This window comes from Nelusetta ayraudi, unplaced genomic scaffold (genome assembly GCF_046127955.1).
Source record: "Nelusetta ayraudi isolate G7.1 ecotype Tasmania unplaced genomic scaffold, CSIRO-AGI_Nayr_v1 ptg000022l, whole genome shotgun sequence".
NCBI lineage: Eukaryota > Metazoa > Chordata > Actinopteri > Tetraodontiformes > Monacanthidae > Nelusetta > Nelusetta ayraudi.
In genome coordinates this window covers 4,493,236-4,515,282 of record NW_027466072.1, presented here as the reverse complement: position 1 = coordinate 4,515,282, position 22,047 = coordinate 4,493,236, and the positions used below count along the sequence as shown (strand labels likewise).

Here is a 22,047-nt window from a genome sequence, read left to right as displayed (position 1 = left end):
ACTGGTGGGGCCGCAATGGGTTCTAAAACTTGACAGAGGGGCCGGAGCAGCAGTAAATAGATGGATAGTTTTGGTGAGCCACCTCATAGGAGAAAAAATATATAATGGCATATGGAGAAAACGTGTTTTAATGTGTATTGAAAATTAACAAAAGCTTTACAACTAAATATCTGTCTTTGAAGTCCCCACTGTGTGTTTAGCTCTTCATTGAAAGAACTATTAAAACACTGAAAAAATGGATGTATGTCATACAGCTATTTTATGACTTACTCACTATCAATATTATTTCTTCAAATTCGGCGGGCCAGATTAAAAAGCTTAATGGGCCGCATATGGCCCCTGGGCCACAGTTTGCCAATGCCTGTCATAAGGTGTATATTATTGTTGGCATTTTTGTTTTTTCTTTTATAGAAGACACACGGCTATTTTAAGATGTGATGTTCATGCCCTGATATGTTTCATCGAAACATGAACATCACATCTTAAAATAGCCGTGTGTCTGTAATAAAAGGAAAACGCAAGCAATAACGTTCTGTTACCCCACAATCACACTGAAAGCATATCGCTGTGTGTAAAAAAGAATAATAATAATAAACCAAACTGCTGGTATCATACAAAATGCCGGTATTTAAAGTATACCTGCATTTTGTTCATGGTAGTTTCAGATTTAAAGTGAAATCATCTTTATTGTTTGACAGACGATATGTCTCGTCACAGCGAAATACAGCAGAACACATTTGGGGTGGGTGGGGACTCACGTCTAACGAGGGCTCAGGCATTTCCGAGCCGGCTGGTCCGTCCAGACCACCTGGGGGGTTGAAGGACAGGTCGCCGTGAGGATGGTTGTTGGGGTTTCCAGGTTGCTGCTGCTGCTGCTGCTGCTGTTGTTGTTGCTGCTGCTGCTGCTGCTGCTGCTGCTGCTGTTGCTGCTGTTGTTGGTGCTGCGGCTGTTGTTGGTGCTGCGGCTGTTGTTGGTGCTGCTGCTGCTGTTGAGGAGGAGGAGGCGGGGCTTGCCGTGAAGGCTGCGGAGGCCCGCTGTGGTGCAGCTGCTGCCCTGGTTGGCTCCCAGGATGTGGTGATGCGTGTAAGCTCTGCTGCAGGGGACCGTGGGGCTGGTCGCTGCCGGCAGAGTGAGGTATCTGCAGTGAGAGGGACGGGGGAAATGTTCAATTATCAAAAAAACAAAACAAAAAACAAACAAAAAAGACAGATCTGCAGAAAAAAGGTGGATTTAGCTCTGTGTTTACAGCCTACGGATAAAACTGATGCTTTGTTAGAGCTGTCATGGGTTTTGGAAGATGACAAAAACAAGGGCGGACCAAATGGGCGGACAAAACACCTGGCTGTGGGTGTGGCCACTAATGTGGGAGAGGCATCAGTGCCCTTTGTGACATCACACAATGACAATTCCCAGAACTGTGAGTTTTGCACATCAGGTAAATCAGGTTGCTGCTGAAAAATCTTTGCAACTTCTACTTTTTTATGTTACAGTTGATCCACTGCTGTTCATTCCGTGTGTTCTTATGTCCCTGAGTCAGCAGTCAGAGTGCAGAGAGCAGTTCAACTCACTGAGTCGGGCAGGTTGTGGGACAGGGGCTTGTCTTGTGCCATCAGGCCGCCCGGCACGTCGGGCGGATGCGACAGCTGGGGTCCGTGCATGAAGTCACTCATGGTGTTGCCTCCGGGGGTGACGTGAGGGAAGTCAAAGTTTCCCTGGTGGCCCTGGTAGTTGTTGCCTGTCAACACAAAAACACGGCGGCGGTCAATCCACGGTCTTTTTTCCTTCTTCTTCTTCTTTTTGCTTTCCAGGTTTACGTTTTGCAATATTTTTTGGTCTCGGCCCACCTTGGCCGCTGTATTCGCTGTTGTTTCCGCCCTGCTGCGAGGACATCATGGGGTACGGCGACGGCCCGGGCCCCAGCTGGGCGATCATCTCCATCACGTTGGGCATGATCATCTGGCTCGGACTCATCATCTTGAACCTCTTGGCCAGCGGTCCGTCCGGATCCTCTTTGATGTGAACCTCAGACTTTATGGCCACCGGCCGCCAACTACATGTCGGGTCGATAGTCACCTCTTCAAACTCCGAGCTGGTGACGTGAAGAGAAAAGTGTTGAAGTGGGACGAACTCATTGAAATCCATTCAAATTGCCTTTTGTTGTTATTGTTGTTGTTTTTTATAAGTCTGGGCTTACTTTTGAATGGCGTTCAGGATTCCCCACATGTATTGGTCCACCTCCAGCCCTTCTAACAACGCCGTTTTACTGGGGAGAGAAGAGAGGGATCTTTGGAATGCTGGGAGACACAAATCTACACAGACTGGAGGAAAAGAGAGAGAGAGAGAGAGAGAGAGAGAGAGAGAGAGAGTGGCGGAAAAAACTCACTTGCAAACAGGACATCGCCATGTCCCTCGCTCACAGTTGAGTTGTAGGTACGATTCCAGATCAAAACACTGCCAGAAGAAGAAGAAAAAGAAGGAGAAGAAATAAGTCACTTGCATCACACAACTAGATTTTTTTTCACCCTTTTTTGTCCCCCTGGTCCCTGCGATGTCTCACCTGAACGTGTTTGCAGTCGTGGCCTCTCGCTGGAAGCTGTATCCGCCGGAAGGTGATGGGACACTTGAGGGAGACCTTGATGGCCGTCTGCTCCACGCCGTCCTCGCCGTTGAGCGCGGCGTTGCCCGACGACGCCACCACACTGCTGAAGTTCCTCTTGACTTTGGGTGGGAAGGAAATAGAGGAGAGCAAGACGGTGAATATCAGGCTGTGCGACAGACGGTCGCTCGGCTCCGTGTCGTGTCGTCTCGTACCTTTGGTGATGCAGTGCTCGGCGGGCAGGAGCCTCTTCTTCAGCAGCCCCTGCAGGACGGAGCGCACCGAGGGCCTGTGGACCAGCTGCAGCACAAACAGGTGCGACTGCGAAGAGAAAACGAGGCTGGTGAGCTCACTTGTATCCGGGTAGAAAAGCGACATTTGACATTTTACACACTGGACCTTTCAAGCGGAATACTTTTACGCAACCCATGAGAAACACTAATAAAAGGTAGGAATAGCAAAAGTGTTTACTTCTTCCTACTGTGTAAAAAATACTTTATAAGTTTGTTCCCTTTGTCTGTGAACTGCATTCTTCTATTTGCATTTCTTTGTATTCATTCATTCATTCATTCATTCATTCATTCATTAGCGGCACTCACGCAGCAGCAGGCGGTGACGGTGATCTGGATGGTGTTCCTCCCCGGCTGGCACACATGCTTCAGGTGCAGCGGCTTGTGGGAGGTCTTGTTGTCGCCGCGCTCGATGGTGAGCGGCGTGGCGTTCACGCTGACCTGCACCGACGCCGGCCAGTTGGTGTTCATCTGCCGGTCTTCGTGGTGGTAGCACTTGAACTGCAGCTCCAGGTCTGACCTGCAGGGGGTGGAGGTCGGGGGTAGAGACAGAGGTTGATTATCAACTCTGATGCAAAACAAAACAGTGACTTTACATAGTTTGCTTTATTTTGCTTTGTACCTTGAATAACAAGGTGCCTTATTTGTTTATTTATTTCGAACATGTATGAAGGAAAAGAGAATTAAAAAGAATACAAAACCAAAACACAGAGAAGAAAATAAAAATATAAATCAAACAGCAAGGCAAGATAAATAAGCAAACACCAGTGAACAAAACAAGAGAATGATGTTGTTCATGTTCGAAAAGGGGTAGGAAGAAGTATAAACTTATATTTACCTACCCCTAGACTCAAATGAAAATACAAAATTATGACTAAATTAAGTTTATATAACAGAAAATAGTTAACAGAAAACAACAGAAAACAACAAAGTTCAACTCTCGCCGGTATCAAGGTTACAAAGACGCCTGACACATAGATCCCTTGACAATGCAATGAAAGTGAACGTCACACAGAAGTCAGAGTTCAAGTTATTTTTTCTTGATTAAGGCAGAAAGGATCAAAAACAACAAAGGGAAGAAATCAAAAATTGTCTGGGAATCGCAGCAGTCGAACCGCCGCAGTTTCACTTGGAAGTAAAAACGCATTTGTGCACCAAGACGAGGATGTTTGCGTGGCGACCGGCTGCGGCGACGACGCCTCACCTCCACATGAGTGTCTGGTGTACTGACGGCCGTAAGTGGAAGACGTGGTTGCTGACGGCCAGGTTGTGCTCCAGCCTGAAGGGCTCCAGGACGACGCCGTCCCTCACCGGGAAGGTCAGCCGCAGCTCCTCGTTGTGGTTGGCTGCACGGGTGGAGAGAGAACACCATCAGAGCGCTTCCGCCGCTGCCACCTCACTGATAAACCACTGAGACTCTCGCTCCTCCCCTCCCATCCCATCCCAGGGCTGACCTGGAGGGGGCGGTAGAGTGGTGATATTTGGCTTGATGTCAGGAGGGAAGGGCGGCTTCACGTCCTGGTTGGGCGACAGGTACGGCGGGATGTTGCTCCCCGGAGTCATGGGAGGGGTGGGGTTGCCCGGAACCGGAGAGTGAGGGTAGTTTCCCACCGGCCTGGGAGGCTGCACACCAGGACACAGAGTTTAGAACATTGCGTGAATGGCCGCTCGGTTTAATAAATAGCTTAACAGTATTGTAAAAAAACAAAAAAAAAACAAAAAAAACAACAGACTTACCCCATTCATGTTGCCCTGGTTGTACTGATATCCACTCCCACTGAAGTTGTTGGTTTGGCCGTTAAAGGGCGGCTCTTGCTGCAAAAACACATCACAGAGACATTTAAGCTTCCAGTAATCCTGGTGACACGCTACAGTCTACTGTCTCCTTTTGTTTCCTCACTATCGCAGACAGACTTTTACACAAAGACGGAGAAAACTCACTTTAAGAAATTCATTGCTGAAGTGGCAAAAGCCTGCAATATTTAGTTTGGCCAACAGGCACCCACAAATGTGGTCATAGAAAGTCGGCAACCATAAATTCAAAACTTCAGGTTTCACTTTTTCTGGAGTTTTCAGTGTTGCCGTTACCTTGTAGTACTGGCCCATAGCACCCCCTGGTGGTGGGTACGGGCCCTGCAGCTGCTGTCCTGGCATCCTCTGGCCGGGGTAGTTGGGCGAGGGGAGCGGCCTGGTGGCATTAGGGTTAGGGTACTGCCCCTGCTGGCTGGGGAACTGCCCGTTTGGTCCGTACTGCTGTCCGCCGTAGTTGGGCTGCGGATGCAGCGACGACAAACATTTAGCAAAGTCTAAAACTCAGCTGGGTTGAGAGGAGAGTCCTTGTCCTTGTCCACTCACCTCTCCCGGGTACGGCCTCTTCATGCCCTGCATGCCCATGCCCTGCTGCCGCGGCCCTGCGTAGGCCCCCTGCTGAGGCATCCTCTGGCCGTGGGCCACGAAGGGCCCCATGCCTTGGCCCCTGGGCTGGTTCATTCCCATGGGGGGGCCGCTCATGGAGGACGGGTTCATGCCACTGCCCATGTTCCCGGGCAGGGACGGCGGTCCGCGGGGTCCCGGCTGGTTCATGAACTGGCTGCTGTACGCCTGGTTTGGCGTCATCTGGAAGGAGGAGCTCATCTGGAGGAGGAAACGGGTTCAGTCAGGCACCGAGTCGGAGGAGCAAAGAGAGCAGGTGAGTGGAGACTAGTGACAATTCAGCCCATTCATCAAGTTTGTTCTGCATAAAATCTACATTTGCAGTCCAAGTTAAAAATACATAAAATTCCTTCATCTGTGTGTCTGTCTATCATCTTACAATCCATTCAATCTTCTCACGCTCTCTGCTGGTGTTCAAAGCCACAAATAAGGATAAGATCCAAGAGTGTTTTCCTGTCTTACCGCTCCGTACTGGTTCATGTCCTTGTTCTGGGTTTCCTGCAGGGCGGCGACAGTTGCCGTGGCCGTGGCGGTTGCCGTGGCAGCCGCTGCCGCCACGGCAGCAGCGGCAGCGGCAGCAGCCGGCTGAGCGAAGTCCGACGGCGGGCGGGAGTGAGGAGGGATGCCCATCCCTCCCGGCCCGTTGTTGGGTCCTCCGGTGTAACTGTGAACACAGGTGAAATCAGACACCGTGCACACACATTTACACACACGTGTGCGCACACACGTGGGATGACGATGATCCCAGCGGGGGCAGGCCAATAGCCTCACTTACTTGTTTCCGAAGCCGCCCCCTCCGGGGTAGTTGGGCCGCCCGTACATGCTCTGCTGCATGTAGCTCTGGTTGGCGTTGCCCTTGTTGGGGAACTGCTGCTGGGGACCAGGGAACTGGGGGGAATTCATCCCTGGGTTGTTTCCAGACATGCCCGAGCCCATGGGGTTGCCCCCGGGGTTCATGGGGTTGTTGCTGTTGGCCATGGGGTTCCCCAACACCTTGGGAATCAGGAGGAGAAGATCAGTCAGGCGAGTTCTCCAATTAAAAACTCTCGATGGCTGATTTTCTGGCTGCAGAATCGTTTACAGCGTCACTGTTTTCTGATGTTCTGAATTTGGAGTCGGCTCATTTAACTGGTCTTACTGTTGAAGTCCAGTCATACTTTAGCCATGTTTAGACAAGAAGGGCTATCAATAGGAGCTTCTAAAAGCGGAAAGGACTGTCCTTCGGGTTCTCATGTTCACACCGACGACCCGTGATGTCACTGAGTTCTGCCGAGCTCCACTTAGTTCATTTTTGGCAAAAGGAGCGAGAGCATCGCATTTCAAAACGGACGGTACCAGCGGCGTGTTGATGGGCGCTCGGCTTTCTGAGGTCTGGGGATCTCACCTGGCTCTGCGACGTGTTGGTCACCCCCCACACTGTGGTCACCACGGACAGCGAGCCAGGAGGCTGATTGGTGTTCTGCGGCCAGGGGACTGAGTCGTAGGGGAACGAGCCATCTCTGCAGAAGGGAAGGACGCACAAAGATGATCATCTTTCTAATTTTATAGGGAATACAACCCAAATTGATTTCATTTTATGTTTATTTATTTATTTATTCAGGTCCCCATTAGCTCCGGCAGAGCTGCAGACTTCTTCCTGTGGTCCACCAACATTTTAAACATAACGTACTAAACATAACTCGATATAACTCGATAAAAACAAAATAAAAAGGCTCCAAAGAAATATACCAAATGCAAAAATACTCAGCAAATTCTGAGAACAAAAGAGTTAATAAGAATTACACAAAACATAAACTAAAACAGGAGCGCTGTGACACAGAAGTCTGAAAAGCAGTCCACAGTTTATTTTATATAGAGTACCAGGATATCAATCTCATATAGCATGACTTAGCCAAATGTATGCTGAAATACAGTAACATCATAAACATCACAAATCAAATTGGAGCTCAGTAAAAACCAGGACATTATGTCTCTGCAATGGCTAAGAAGTGCAGTAATTATGGCGAAAGCAAGAATTTCATTGCTAGGATTAAATAAATAAATAAAAAAATCAAAGGTTGGTGCTTCACTTCTACTTCACTTTGTGCTGCGGAGCTGAAGTCGCCCTGCCATCATCGACTGGCCTACAAGCTGTTAGCCGGACAGTTTGTCCAGCCACTGATCCATAAGGAACATCGGGGCCTTGAGGAGCCCAGAGGAAGAGCACTGCCGCTCCACCCTCCTCCACCCCCCCAGGGCCTGGACAGCGTGTTCACAAGGCCGGCCGCGCACAAGAAACACACATCTCACACAAGTCAAAAGCGGCGGCGGTGGCGGTGCGAACACTGACCCGTGCGAGAGGCCGGGCTTCATGGAGCTCAAGGGAGGCTGCATGGGCACTTTGCCCGGAGGCTCGTTCTGCCTGTTCTTCTGGTGACGGAGGAGGAGGAGGCGGCCGAGCTCCTCGCACCACGAGGACAGCAGAGCTGGAGAGAGAGAGAGGGAGGGAAAAAAAAAGAGTGATTCAGAGCTGTTGGATTCCTGGGAGAAAAAAAAAGTGTAGCGGTACTGGCAGCAATAGCTGAGAAACCTGCAGAGAGAAAAAGTGTGGGGGAAGAAAAAGCAAATTTTGACTTAAAATCCAGGACGCGACGATCCAGCAGGATAAACAGTGTGCGATGTTGTTTCTGTCAAACAGCCTGTAAGAAATCGGCTCAGTGAAAAACATGAATTATTCCGACACTCGATACTTCAGGAAGGGAAGAGTCGGGCTTTCCACTAAACAAATGTCACTGTACATGAAAGATTTTCAAAATGATTGTGACGATGAAGTAATATTTGCCATACTTTGCATAAATCATGATAAATTTCTAGTATGTTAATGTCTTCCTTGGATGAGGATTAGACAAGTGCAGCAACACACTTGAAGTGACTCAGTTTAGTCCTAAAGATCATTTTTGCTGCTGCCGCTGTTGTAGTAGTTGTTTTTTTTTTTTATTGGCCAGACGATTTATAATGAAGCTCCCTTCATTTAGCAGAACTGTAAGAGCATTCCTGTCGCCGGTGAATGAAATTGCGAGACCCAATAAGTCAGTTTGCTGTCAAACTGGTTGCAGAGTAAGTGTCCTTTATTAAAGGACCCTTACTCACTCACTCACAATCAGAAGAAGAGTGCGTGAAGATTCCCAGTCTGACCAGTTCATCTCTCGGCCACTAGGGTTCACTCTGCTCCTGCACGTGGAGCGCCGCCCTGCCCCTTCCTCACCTTCCTAGCAGCCAACCAACCAGCCGCCTGGTTAGGCAGCAGCCGCCGCCAGGAGCTGCTGTGATGCCTTTTTTTTTTTTTTTTTTTTTTTTTAAATGCGCAGTGCATTTTTTTATTTCCTCTGCACAGTGGCCACGACAAAAGACCTGCTAACACACCCCTCCACACACACACACACACACACACACACACACACACACACACACACACACACACACACACATACACACACACACACAAGCGCTAGCTGCCTCTGGTGTCAGGGGGGAAGTGAAACGTGGATTCAATCAAAGCGCAGGGCAGCCACCTCCTCTTATTATCCGCAGCACTGGAGGGGAGGGGCAGCGGGGGAGGGAGGAGCGAGCTGGGCGACTCCAGCCACGCTTCCCGCTGCTGCCGCTACACTGCAAAAAAAAAAAGAAAGGGAAAGGAAAAAGAAAGAAAAAAAGAGGAGGAAAAAGGCACGTCGATATGACAGCGGCAGACAGTGCAGGCGGATCAGCCCTGCCGTCGCCACATGCAGGGAAGGACCACCGGAGGAGGAGGGAGGGAGGGGGGGGGGGGGGCTGAGAGATGGAGAGATGAGAAAAAAAGGCAGCAGAGTGAGTCAGTGAAGGCAGAAACATCAGGCTAATGGGGCCGACGGGAGACGAGAAGCAAACAGCTTCCGACTCTTGTGGTCAAAAAAAACAAAAAACAAAACAGAAAAGAGACAAACAAAAAAGGCACCACCTGACCTAAAGACACCTGGAGGAAACCTCAACGCACACACACACACACACACACACACACACACACACACACACACACACACACACACACACACACACACACACACGCACACACACACACACACAAATCCGTCGATGGTGGCGAAGCACATCTGCAGCAGTTCGGTGAGGAAACCCGTCAAATTGAAGATCAGTATGGACAGAACACCCGTGCTGTATTGCACTCCAATTATTTTGTTACTGTGTGAAAGAGGTTAACCGGAAATGAACACGCTAAAAAGACTCAGATCGCCCCCTAGTGTTGGGGAGGACGTTCCCACACGTTCCCATCAATGAGTCTTAACACTGAGGGCGAGTGAGAGGTGGTGGTTCTGGTGGTGGGGGGATTGTCGCTGGGTGAGGTGGAGGGTCGACTGACCGGATTTGTTTTTCATTTCTCTCTCTCTCTCTCTCTCTCTCTCTCTCTCTCTCTCTCTCTCTCTCTCTCTCTCTCTCTCCTCCGCTCCCTTTTCATCGGAACACTGAGCACACCAGCCTCGCTGTGTAAAGACGAGGGCTGGAATACAAAAGACGTGTACAGATGGTGCCAGCAGTCTCTCTGCAGCCCCCCCCCCCCCCCCCGCAACCCCACCTCCTCTCACCTCCCCGCTCCTCCTACCCCCCACCCCACCCCCCGCTCCTTTAAAAAGCAGCGCGGGGGCTCAGAGGCAGCTGGGTTCTTCCTCCTTCACGCCGGCTCACCCTCTCCTCCTCCTCCTCCCTCCTCCGCTCCCTCCTGCACCTCCTGCTCCTGTTATTGGCCAGCCAGGTGCCAGGAGACGGACAGGCTGTGTTGCTCCTCCAGAGGACTGATCTGACTCCTCCACGCAGGCCCTTCTTCAAAGCACGAGAAAAATAAATCTAATAAAAAGAATCCCGCTCACAAAAAAATATATAAAAAGAAAATATTTATTTGAAGGTTGGTTTCAACCCGAGCACAGACGACGGTTTTCGCAGCGGTGATCGGAGCAGCGCCACCTCGCTCTCCCTGGACCCCCTTCTGATGGAGTGAGTTTTCAATTCAAGTGGCTGGCGAGCGGCCAGCGCGTTACAGCTCAATTAGGGTCCCATTATTCTCCTCCAACAAGGGGGTAACTTGCACATTTTCCATGTTGATAAACACGTCTCCACATTTTATCCCCAAACGCCGCCGCCGCCACCACGCTGACGGGCCGGTTTTCCCCGTTCGGCGGTAAGACTGACACCGAGAGTCGCAGGACAACAACAACAGAGGGTCCACAGCAGAGGTGGGCCAACTTTTTGACTGGTGCGGCAACAATGGGTTCTGAAATTTGACAGAGGGGCCGGAGCAGCAGCAGATGGATGGAGTGTTTTGGTGAGCCAAAAATATACCCTGGGATATGTAGAAAACATGAGCTTTAAATGTCAATTGAAAATCAAGCAAGCATTCCAACAAAATATCCGACCCTAACCCTAACCCGCAGTATTTAGCTCTTTATTGAAATGACTCTTAAAACACTGATAAAATGGATGAAATACAACTGTTTTATGACTTACTTACAATTAATATAATTTCTCTAAGTTCAGCGGGCCCGATTAAAAAGCTTAACGGGCTGCATATGGCCCCCGGGCCGTAGTTTGCCCATGCCTGGTGTATAGTCAGTTTGGGTAGGATGAAGCGGTGCTGGTCTTTGATGGAGGAAATATAAAGCTGTGACTTTATGTAAAAGTCTGAGCACCAGCTGGGAGAATCGGCCGCTCAGTTTTCTCCTCACAGCCTCATCCATCTTCAGCTCAGCACCTCCAGGTGTCAACGTCCAGGTGTGGTTGACAACAAACAAACAGAACATGGCGACGCGGACGTGGCAGATGCCACTTTCTCTGAAGTCGGTTTGACTTGCGTTTGGCGTATCTGATGTGTTCACACCCCTCAGAGTGACGAGAACACAATCAACCTTTCGTCATCAAACTTTGTCATTGACAATTTGCACGTCACATTCATTGTGAACGGGAATGAGAAGATGGTTGGCCAGATTTGGAGAAGCACTATTTTTGAAAATAAGTCCATCACTTTTCGATCGACATCAGGTCTTGATCAACATCGGAGCAAACGGACATAACTGCAAAATGGTTTAATTGATGGATGAGAAGCGAAACGTCTTCAAGAGCGCAAGAACAAGTCCAGTTGCCCCAAATTCACCCTTCTACTTAAAGATGACCTGGATGACTTGAGAACCTTCACAGACCCAAAGAGCAGTCCAGTTGCTTTTCACTCAACCCTCCACTAATCTGATGCCGACCGTTTCAAGAGACCAAAGCAACACAGCCGCCACCTTTCCCGGCACTGAATCAAACTACCGTTTGTGGGTGTTGAGCGCCTTGCAGCTCTGATCTCTCTGGCAGCCCGCGGGTCCGCCAGGAGAGGAGCCGCGTCCTGTTTGTCTTGCTAGACGCTCCCAGGGGCCCGGCTGCGTCTGAGCCGCATTGATATTCCGGTGCTCAGCTGTGCAGCCTGATGGTTCGCCGCCGCAGCCACAGCCGCGGACGGCGGTGCATCTGCCGGGGGAGTGGACCACCGCGGCTTGTGTAGCCGGGCCAGGAGCGTCCGGGCTCGCTGTGGGTCGCCAAAGCCCACAGGAAGACATGACAAATGACGCAGGCTGCAGCCCTGACAGTCGCTCAATGGGGCCCTTCTCTGCCCGTCTCGTGTCCCCTTCTGCACCGGGAGGAGGCAGCAGGGGATCAGGTTTGCTGATTAAATAGCTTTGTTTTGATTCCCAGCGGCACCCTGCGGTTGGTTTCAAACCATTTCAGTTTGCACGGCAAATTGTATTTTGCGGCACAAATGTTTTTACCCCATGAGGAAGGAAAACAACAGTAACAGCAGTGCGATTTGTCTACAGAGCAATTCTTTTCAATTGTCTTTCAGTCTTGCCAGTCGATTTCCAGCACGCTCAAAAATGTGGAAATGTGGAAATGCAGACGGTGATGCAACATCCAGGAAACACATTCACTCCCATCTAAAGGGGTTTTGTGAAGGTTTTGTCAATGAAACGCACGTCTGACGTTCAGCAGCTATGACATCGACCGGGAAAAAAAGGTTTGATGTCAAAAAGGAACTGGAAGGAGGGCTGAGCCATTACTGTTTCAAACGACAGTGAAGGCAACATGACTTCACTTGAGTGTTCACTGGTGCGTTCGAGGAACACAAGGAGCTGAGATCTTCATAGAACTGAACTGAAACAGCTTTAATTGGAACTCAAATGAAAAATAAAACTAACAATGAGTCTTTTGGGGAAGCTTTGTGGACAAAAGTAAAAGTTCATAGCAATTTCATTCGCAATGGTGGAAACACAACAAATCTCTCCTGCTCTCCTGCTCCTCTGGATATGAATGGCAACCCCACTGGGGGGTTTAATATAAACTGAATCAGGCCGTGATGTTCGCTCATTCATTTGCTCTCAAAGACGATCTCGCCTCTCGAACTGTGTGGATGCAAGAGAGGGAAATCCAGCTGATTTCCCAGCCCGAGAGCACAAGCGGCTGGGCTGCAAATTAACGCTGAGTGTGTGTGTGTGTGGGTGTGTGTTGACTGTTGTGGCGGGGCCATAAATCAAAATGGTATTCCCATCATTCCCACAACCCCCGTAAATCCATCCTCATGGAGAGAACGTCTCCATAAAACACGTTGTGAAACAGACGAGAATCAACAGTCACTCAGCCGCGCTGAGAAGTGACTGAGTCGTAACGATGAGCGTGGCCTGAATGGCCGCCAGTGGAAAAAAGAAAGAAGAAGAGAGAAAAAGTTGATTATTCAGCTGCTCCTCCTCCTCCTCCTCCTCCTCCTCCTCTCTGGCTGGCAGCAGGACTTCTGGAGAGGCAGCAGGTTAAAGGCAGATGCCAAAAGCTCTTATGAAGCGCCCCTCCTCTCCTCACCCTTCCTCACTCCTCCTCACCCTCCCTGGTCTGTATCTAATAGACACCTGCTCCCCTTGTCACCACCCCCCCTCCGGGAGTCCCACCTGGCGCCGTCCCACATGGCTCGGCCGCCAGAACCGGTCCAGCCGTCGCATTGCACACATCCCTGCTCGGTCCTGTGCCGAGCCCGCTTTTCTTTCATTTTTTTCCCCCCTCTTTCTTTTCACGACAAACCCGTCGCGGAGATTCACGGCACCCGCGCAGCGTGTTTGAAGATGTTTAGAACAAAGAGAGCAAAGAGGCACGCTAACAAGAGTGTCTGGAGTGGGCTGAACTCTTTCAGTTTCAGAGGGGGAAGCCCTATTCAAAGCCCTGAAGCTCCGCCCCCTCCCCACTGCCTCCCTGCCCCTCCCCTCCCCGCTCTGTCCCCTGAAAGGTCTGAATGGACACAAGCCTCCTGCAGGCCAAAGTCAATTAAAGCAGCACAGCCCCGGCATCCCTGATTACCCAGAAAACACCATGCAAAAAAAAAAAAGAAAAAAAAAGAAGGAAAAAACAAGCTCTGCCTTGGCCAGAAGCTCTCCGGCCTCGTCTACGCCTTCAGGAAATGAAAAAAATAAAATAAAAATAAAACTACCACATAAAACACGTGGAACCTAAAGGAAGGCCAAACTAGCCTGTGTGAACTACTGGCTGGATGGTTTGAGTCCCGCCCCACCGATGCTGCTGACTGCTGGAACCAGCCAGCGTGGTGATTAAAGGTCCCACGTTCTGCCTGGTTCACTTGAACAAAGTTTCCTGGCAGTCCTCTGCGTCTCCCCGGAGGTGAGCAAAGTCCCTCTTTTGCTTCTTTTTTGCAGAGGAAATGCAAAAAGTGTCATGAAAACGCAGCTACACACACACACACACACACACTCCAGCCCTCCAGTTACCTTCTCCACTCTTCAACACCTCAATCAATCAATTTTGGGGGGACGGTGACGATTTAAGCGGGAAGAACGTGTGAGGGGGGGGAAAAAAAGGAAAGATCTAAACGCTGCTTCCCGTCAGACATGTGGCGGTGGAGCTGAGCTGCGGCCACTCAAACTGCACCAGGCAGCAGTTATGAAACGTCTGCTGTCTCCGGCCCAGACGGCAGCCTCCCGTCTGCACCTCGTCTTTGTCTGCCGCCTTCCCTCTCTCTCTCTCTCTCTCTCTCTCTGCCTTTTCTGGAGTGCTCGGGAGATGTTGGAGTCTGGTCAATGAGTACTTAGGCCCGCTGCCTTGCGGGGAGCCAGACTCGCTGGCTGGGTTTTATGGCCTGTTTTCTGAGCTGCAGCCTCCTGCTGGCCACACGGCTGCAATGTCGTGCCATGTCCGTCCGTTTGGGGGGGAGGGGGGGGGGCAAGAGGAGGAGGAGGGGCTGCTGGCCACGAGCCAAAAAGGTTTTACAGAGGCCTCAAGCATATGTGGCCACGGCGAGGCAGCGAGGAGGTGAAAGAATCAAATTGGATTTGCTGGGTTTTTTTCAGTTTTTTTTTTGCTGTTTTGGAAAATCCTGAAGCTTTCTGTTGCAAATTAAAACAACAACAAAAAAAAAACCCAAACAAAACAGAAAGCAGCCCAGGCTGTGATGGTTGGTGACAGACTGGAAGGCTCTCATCCCTTTGCTGTGGCTGGTTCGTATAACTTCAGCGTCCAAACCAGCCAACCAGCCACTTTGTGATGCAAATGAAAAAAAATAAAATAAAAAATAAAAGGAGCTCGGCGGGAAGGGAAAAAAAAGAGAGAGACAAAAATGGAAAAGATAAGACGTTTATCCTTGAAGGGAATCAGTGTTCAAAGATTTAATCTTGAGATTATACTGTGTGCCTTTAAAAATATATCTCTCTATTTTTTTCCACTTGGCACTGACTGAATGGCGTCTCCAGCAGGAGGCGACACGGTGAGCACTCAGTGATTGGTGGAGATCTCGTCACTCGGCCTGTCACTTCTGGGTGTCGCGGTCGCCCAGGAACTAAACCTGCTGCACAAAGGCAGGCGAGTGTGTTTTCTTTTTTTTTCTTCTTTTTTTAAACATAATCTCTCCTCCATAATCTTTTTTTTTTTTTTTTTTATAAAAAAAGGAGGGCACACCAAGAGCAAAAGCAAGACAGTAGAATTCTACCGCGTTCAAACCCCCTGCTGAGTTTTAATTCCTGGTGCGTTAAAGCCAAACATCTCCTACAACTCCAGTCAAATCTTCAGTCTGTTTACTGACATGTTAAGCAGCTCGGGGGTGGGGAAAAAAATGTATCCAAACCTGCACCTCCATGTCTTAATTCAGGGACTGTAATCTAGTTGGGGTGTGTCAGAGTTGCCCCTCATCCAGTTTGGCAGCTTTTCCTGGAGAGGGCGCTCACGATTTAGCTGCTTAGAAGGCAAACCATCCTCCGAACTCCAGGCTGTTTTTTGAGAAGCTGCCCTTGAAATAAGACTTTAGGCATTGTTCAGTTTTCTTTTAGACTCTTTCAAGAAGATTTCTTTTAAGAAATTCAAAACTGAAACAGCACGGTGACACACTGTTGCTTTTTTGATGGCTGAATTTCCAGTCTAGTTTTAATTGTAATGTTAAAAAATATTCCCAATTTGTGTGTCCATGTTCCCAGTGATTTAACGCTGCATTGGAAACACAAACAAATGCCTCCGGTGTTATAAAGCCTCAAGAAACGAGCGGCCAGTGGAACCGGTTCCACCATCCAACACTGCCATCCGTGCAAAAAACAAAACGACAATTGTCCCTGAAAATGTAAAAGCCAACTCTTTCAGCGCCCAATTATACTTCATGTCTCCCATGGTGACACCTCGTCTGACCCAATCGCATCAACCAGATTAGCAGTGCAGCAGCAGCGGCGGCGGCAGCCCTGCGAGGAGGCTTAGCGCCGTGCAGACTGTTGCCCCGAGCAACAGGCTGCTCCTAACGAGGCCCCGCCCTTAAGCCCTCGTCTGCCATGATACTCATTAGTGGAGGGAGCAGATGTGCCCGGACTGGTGCCCACCTCAGGGTGCTGGGCAGGGTCGGCACGCTCACGGTGGCAAGCGCCCGCCGTCGTCGCCGTTGCCCCCACGCTCACCTGTGACCTTTTCACAGTGGGCACGGCGTGCACGGCTCCCATTGGGAGGGGAAGTGGGAGGGCGGAGGGAGGGTCCTGGACGGAGATCCTGGACGGAGATCCTGGCTCCCCTCAGGGCTCATTACAGTTGCCCATATGTGCCACGGCGGCGGATTTAAATAAACAGAGGCAACAGTAGCTGCATTTCCATGACAGTTTTTCGCAAAATAAAAACTACATTTCTAAGATTTCTACAAAGCACAATTGCGATTTGCAGGTGCTTCCATTGAATGGTGTGAAGCACATAAACTGTAATTCTCATAAAATCTTGTTGCGATATTTAGTTTTTGTGCAAGTCTAGGGGTAAAGGGGTAACGCAAACGCATTTGAACAAAATTTGTGAAGAGTGTTTGATTTGTAAGGTCAAAACTCAAAGTTTCTGCTTTTTTTTCTTCCATAGCCCTCTGTTTACAGCTGCCTGTGAAAACGCCTGCTCAGCTGGACCTTCCATGTGTTTTGGGGACAGAACAATATTGATGGTGGGGCCTACACCTGGAAGAAATGTCAGTAACTCGGCCCTTCTTTCGCACAATCTGTGAAAGATGCGGCAGGCATACGGAGCAAAAGATGGACTTTTCCCCCGTCAGTCTTGGGCAACAGGTTCAGATGAGAGAATTTTACAAAAAGGGACTTTTGGTTATTACAACTTCATCCATCAACAGTTTCATAGTCACTTGTGTCACTCTGCACTCCGCACTGTACACACCACGCAGAGCAAAACTTGTCCACAAACAGCTGAGACGAGAGGCGCGCACTGCAGTGCGGGAAAAGATAATTATACGACTTGTATGGCTCTAAATTATGGCCGTAATGACTTTTGAAACCCCCCCCCTCACACACACAGACTGCAGCGATGATATCCTCACCGCGTAGTAACACAAAACAACCACAGGCCGCAGCGACTCTTCCCACCGTCAGCGTCAAATATAAGTAGACTACGACGATGATCAGTTGCTGCACGTCAAAAGAGGAAGAAACGCGCTGCTAATTAGCACTGTATTCTCTTTATCTCAACAGGCGGCTGGAGATAAGCAGCGCCGACAAGCATTGAGCCAATCAGGCCCGACAGGTAAAAGAGCTGAAAGGAGGAATCTGCTCCTATTGACGCTCTTCAAATTAACATTCAGCGGTTGCATAATGGCCTTTTCAGCGCGCACCTCAACGCCACTCGTGCTTTCACGCGACTGCGTCGGCCGACTTGGGTTCTTCACCTGTCAAGGACGAGGAGCCGCAGCCGGCTGGTTTAACGCCAGCAGAAAGATCAACAACACCGATGACGAAGGTGGAGGAGGAGGATGATCACACAAAGAGTCTCAACGAGGAAGGAGAGTCAGTCTGAAACACACACTCACATGCAGGCACTCAACTGGCCTGGTGTTAATGTTTCAGCCATAAATAAAGACTGATGCTGCTCAAGTTTTGCTTTGTGCAGCAGCCGCTTTCTTCTCTCTGAAGGGAGAAAAACTAGCGGGTGGCGCCGTTGGCCGTTTGTTTACATGAGAAGGAGAGAAAATCGAATGGGAACTTTGCAATTCTGCGACTGTTAAGTTGCTTACAAATCACATCCAGCGTGGGCTTCACTCTCCGATAGCGAGCCAGCATCGCTGGGAAACACAGCTGGAGTTCTCAGCACAACTCCACCCAGCCATCCGACCCTTCTGGTCCAGCTCAAACACGCTGCCTCCTCATTGCTGGATTTATTTTGCAAATAAAATCCACTTCACTTATTTTCAACAATGCGCGGCTCTATTCCGTAACTAAACTTCACAGAAATTAGGAAAAAGTCGGCAAGCGTGTGCTGATGGATATCAGCCTCTTGTGATGTCACAAAGGGCCACTGATACCTCTTGGATACTCCTCCCAGGTTAGTGAACACAGACCTTGCCCACACCCTCTGAGACCACTTTGTTGTTGTCCCTGTCCTGTAGGACAAGAGGGTCCAACAAGGCATCAGTTATTCAGCAGGAGGCTGTAAACAGAGGGCTAACGTGCTGTTTTCTGGAGCTTTCTATATTTGTTGTGATGATCAAGCAAAGGTGTGGCTGCGCTACTGCAACATAGGATGAAACATGTAAAAATGAGTCGAATATGGGACCAAACTCTGATGTGCAGTAGTGGAAGAAAGTTTTCGGACACCCTTAAAATTTTACTCTCAACTATTGCTGTCATCCAATATTTGCCAAAGGATTGTTTTGTGTTTCAAAGCTCACAAACAAATGGTGCAGCACGTGGGTAAATGTTGATGACTACAGTAAAATAAATGCTAGTGCGAAGCATGTCCATATGCTAGCTAGAAACCCGGAAGTGTCCTGCGAAAACACGGGACCAGACATTCTTCCATTCATTGGCAGCACAAAGTGGTGCTTTGTGTAAAGACACACAAAGAACATCCACAACTCCTTCCTGCCAAACACTTTTCTCTTCTTTTGTCGTGGGACTCGTGCTGTTTCACAACCTTGCGGGGGGGCAAAAAAAACACACAACAACAACGCATCTCTGTCATGAGAGAGAGAAACAGGAGATTAACTGAAGCCGACTGAAGCTGACTGAAGACGACGCTCCCATCGCTCGGAAGTGCGACGACGCGCCGCCAAAGCTCGCCAGAAATCTCTTGGCAAACACGCCCGCCGCAAATCCCCCCTCTTGTCTTCGCACGTTGGCCACCGAACACAGGCGCGTTTTTAAGGTCGGGGTGTGTTGCGTGTTTGGGCGAGATGATTCATTCAATAATTGCCCAACTCTGGACTCCATTGTGCCCCGTGACAAAACCCTCTTTTGACATAGAACAGAGGACAATGAGCAAGTCAGCGTGCCAACATGCAACCTGCAAGCCGACGGACCAGCTCCCTTAAAGACGCTTCGGATGCCTTTTTTTAATCAATTTTATTACATTAGCTTCGTTTCCATTTCAGTTTTTTGTGAAATAAAAGCAATATTTCCAAAATTTTGACAAAGTACAATTGCGATTTGCAGGTGGTTCCATAATAGGTGCGAAGCGCATGAGCCATAATGCTCGTAAAATTTCGTCAGAGAATTACATCCCCCGAGAATTCTTGTAATTCTCTGGGGATTAATTAATCCTGTGAGATTTACGAAAATTACGTTTGCTTTTGATTGTTTACGTTGATTTGCTGTCAACAATTGTTGTTATATTTTTCTATTTGACTACTTGTATAAAAAAAACCAACTCTGTCTCCTCCTCCGTCCAAGCAAAACGCACCATTTTCACTTGAAGTGAACTGTTCACGTGACCCCGTACACCACATTCGCTGACTCGTAAATGCGAAAAAAGTGTTTCCAGAACACTTTTGCGATATACCTCTATATTGATGCATCTGAAAAACCACCTCATGTGAGAGTCAAAACCTTTTAGCCATATTTGAGAGGTTTTTCCAAGTTCAGGTTTTTCCATGACCAGTCTTTTATTACGATATTTAGGTTTTGCGCAATTCTAGGGGTAATGGAAACGCAGTTATTTTTTGGGGGCTTCTAAAAGGTAGAATGTCACCCTTGTGATAGACACGGCGCCCCCAGCTGCCTGGTACAGGAATCTATATCTGGTCGCCTGCTGGGCACGCTTCAGCTTTAAAACGATTCTAATTGTAAAATAAAAAAGTCCAAATTCAGTATTCCGTGTTCCCAGAACAAAAACATCCCCCCTGCAAAGTGTTGTTGCTCTTAGAAGAAATGAAAATGTCTCAATTGAGCAACGTGACTGGATGATGCCATCGGCTGAAACACTGAGCCTCCGCCGTGTGACGTCGCCATGTGACGACACCCGTCACTGGAGCAACAGACACTTTGAAGTGTTGCCTACACAAAAACACAATCAATTCTTATCTTTGAAATAAAAAGACAACAAAACCAAAGAAAAAAGGAAAGCAACCTGTTGCTCTTAAACTAATAATATAAACACATCTCACATCTCAATCTCGCAGCACAACAGGCTGAACTGGACGCTGAATCGCTGATCTGAAAGCAGCAGATTACACCAGGAGCTACTACGTGTGTGTGTGTGTGTGTGTGTGTGTGTGTGTGTGTGTGTAGAGCGAGCTGGTTGCACTCTCTGGCACCAGGGATGAGGGAGGGAGGGAGAGAGAGGGTGGGGAGGGTGTGATAAACTGCCAAGAGTCTCACGGAAATCGCCGCCTCAAGTAGGTCAGTGCGACTCGGGGAGAGATAATCAAGGCCGTTTCTGACCCCCTGTGTGCAGCCGTAAGTGGGTCAAACGCGGCGGCAGTCAGCTGTTGCGGCTCCATGGCGCCCCGAGCCGCCCCCGCCCTCCCTCTGCCGCCCGCACCCCCGCTGAGGTGGGTTGGTGAATGGTGGGTGGTGGCTGGGTGGGAGGCTGCAGGTGTGGAGCTGCAGCATGTTGCACCCATGACGGACCTGCAACTTACAACTGTGTTTGAAGTCACAGTTCAAGCCAGCGTGACTCCGGCAAAGCTCACTTCTGTTCTGACGCGTCACTGTCCGAAAAAACTACAACAACTACAACTACAACAACTCCAGCGAGCCCAGCGAGGACCGAGCGGTGCGTCTGCAAGAGAGTGTAAAGGCTGCCGAACGCAGCAGCGGAACAAAGACCCAGACGGCCCTGATCTCTGCTCCAGTTCAACCAGCAGCTTCATTCTTTTTCAAAGCTTTTTGCTCCGTGCGTCTCCCAGGCCTCCCACCTTCCTCTCCTCCCCCGCCTCCCCCACCCCACCGACCCTCCCTCCCGCTGGAGTCTCAGGCCAGCAGCTTCCCTCTGTTTTCCCTCCCCTTGTCTCCCTGCGTGTCCACTGACTGACTGACTGACTGACTGACTGACTGGCTGACTGACTGACTGGCTGCACAATGCACATCAATTATTCATGGTTGCTCTTTCTCCGTTTTCGCCGGCAAATAAGAAGAAAAAAAAAGAAAGAAAGAAAAGCCAATCACAGATGGAGTCGTTGCTAATGGGCTCCTGCTCTGCTAGCCACCGGCTTCTTTGCACTCGAGCAACAAAATACCCCAGAGACATTCAGGGAGACAGGAGGAGGAGGAGGAGGAGAGGGGGAGACAAAACGGGGGCGGGGGTGTATGAAGGGGGGGTAGGAAACTTCATACATGAGGGGGGGGAGGCAGGAGGGAGGAGGAGCAGGAGGGGTCGGGGATGGGGGCAGAGACGCACGCGCTGGTGGTGAAAGAGGAACAGAGGTAAGTATCACCGCTACATAATTCAGCAAAAAAAAAGAGGACAGCAATAAGGGGAGGGATGGGGGGGCAGACAGATAGAGGGGGAGAGAGAGAGAGAGAGAGAGAGAGAGAGAGAGAGAGAGAGAGAGAGAGAGAAGGAGTGTGAAAGAGAGAACTTATCTCCTCACCTCGGATGTGTGCAGCAGTTATTGACGTATCTCCTGTTTTTTTCCCTGCCTAGTGATCCATTGCTCACTCGCCCAATACACACATCACACAGAGAGAGAGAGAGAGAGAGGCAGCCACGGCCACTTTGCCAGAAGGGAGAGAGAGAGACAGAGAGACAGAGAGACAGAGAGAGAGAGAGAGAGAGAGAGAGAGAGAGAGAGAGAGAGAGGAGGGCCGGAGAGGGGAGGAGGGAGGAGGAGGAGGAGGGGGAGGCAGCTCACATTTCAAACCTGTGAGGGAGGGAGGGAGGGGTGGTGGTGGAGGGGGGGGGGGGGGGGGGGGGGGGCTAATGTGCTAGCCAGCCTGTGTGTT

At 49.7% G+C, this 22,047-nt stretch overlaps 1 protein-coding gene across 3 annotated transcripts in view; it reads right to left on the bottom strand.

The window, feature by feature from the left end:
- Positions 1-22,047, bottom strand: part of LOC142889451 (zinc finger MIZ domain-containing protein 1-like) — a 117,167-nt gene that overhangs the window by 3,219 nt on the left and 91,901 nt on the right. For 2 of the 3 annotated variants that reach the window (XM_076028195.1, XM_076028196.1), the window contains 17 exons: positions 7,650-7,785; positions 6,705-6,819; positions 6,096-6,313; positions 5,783-5,984; positions 5,243-5,521; positions 4,976-5,158; positions 4,625-4,702; positions 4,342-4,510; positions 4,092-4,233; positions 3,197-3,407; positions 2,813-2,918; positions 2,559-2,719; positions 2,385-2,452; positions 2,196-2,264; positions 1,846-2,090; positions 1,570-1,736; positions 759-1,139 (listed from right to left, as the gene is read on the bottom strand). In XM_076028195.1, the coding sequence (XP_075884310.1) occupies positions 759-1,139; positions 1,570-1,736; positions 1,846-2,090; positions 2,196-2,264; positions 2,385-2,452; positions 2,559-2,719; positions 2,813-2,918; positions 3,197-3,407; positions 4,092-4,233; positions 4,342-4,510; positions 4,625-4,702; positions 4,976-5,158; positions 5,243-5,521; positions 5,783-5,984; positions 6,096-6,313; positions 6,705-6,819; positions 7,650-7,785 (2,930 nt within the window). Of the gene's footprint in view, positions 1-758; positions 1,140-1,569; positions 1,737-1,845; positions 2,091-2,195; positions 2,265-2,384; positions 2,453-2,558; positions 2,720-2,812; positions 2,919-3,196; positions 3,408-4,091; positions 4,234-4,341; positions 4,511-4,624; positions 4,703-4,975; positions 5,159-5,242; positions 5,522-5,782; positions 5,985-6,095; positions 6,314-6,704; positions 6,820-7,649; positions 7,786-21,695; positions 21,911-22,047 lie in introns of those variants that run through there. The other variant, XM_076028197.1, reaches the window with a different exon arrangement.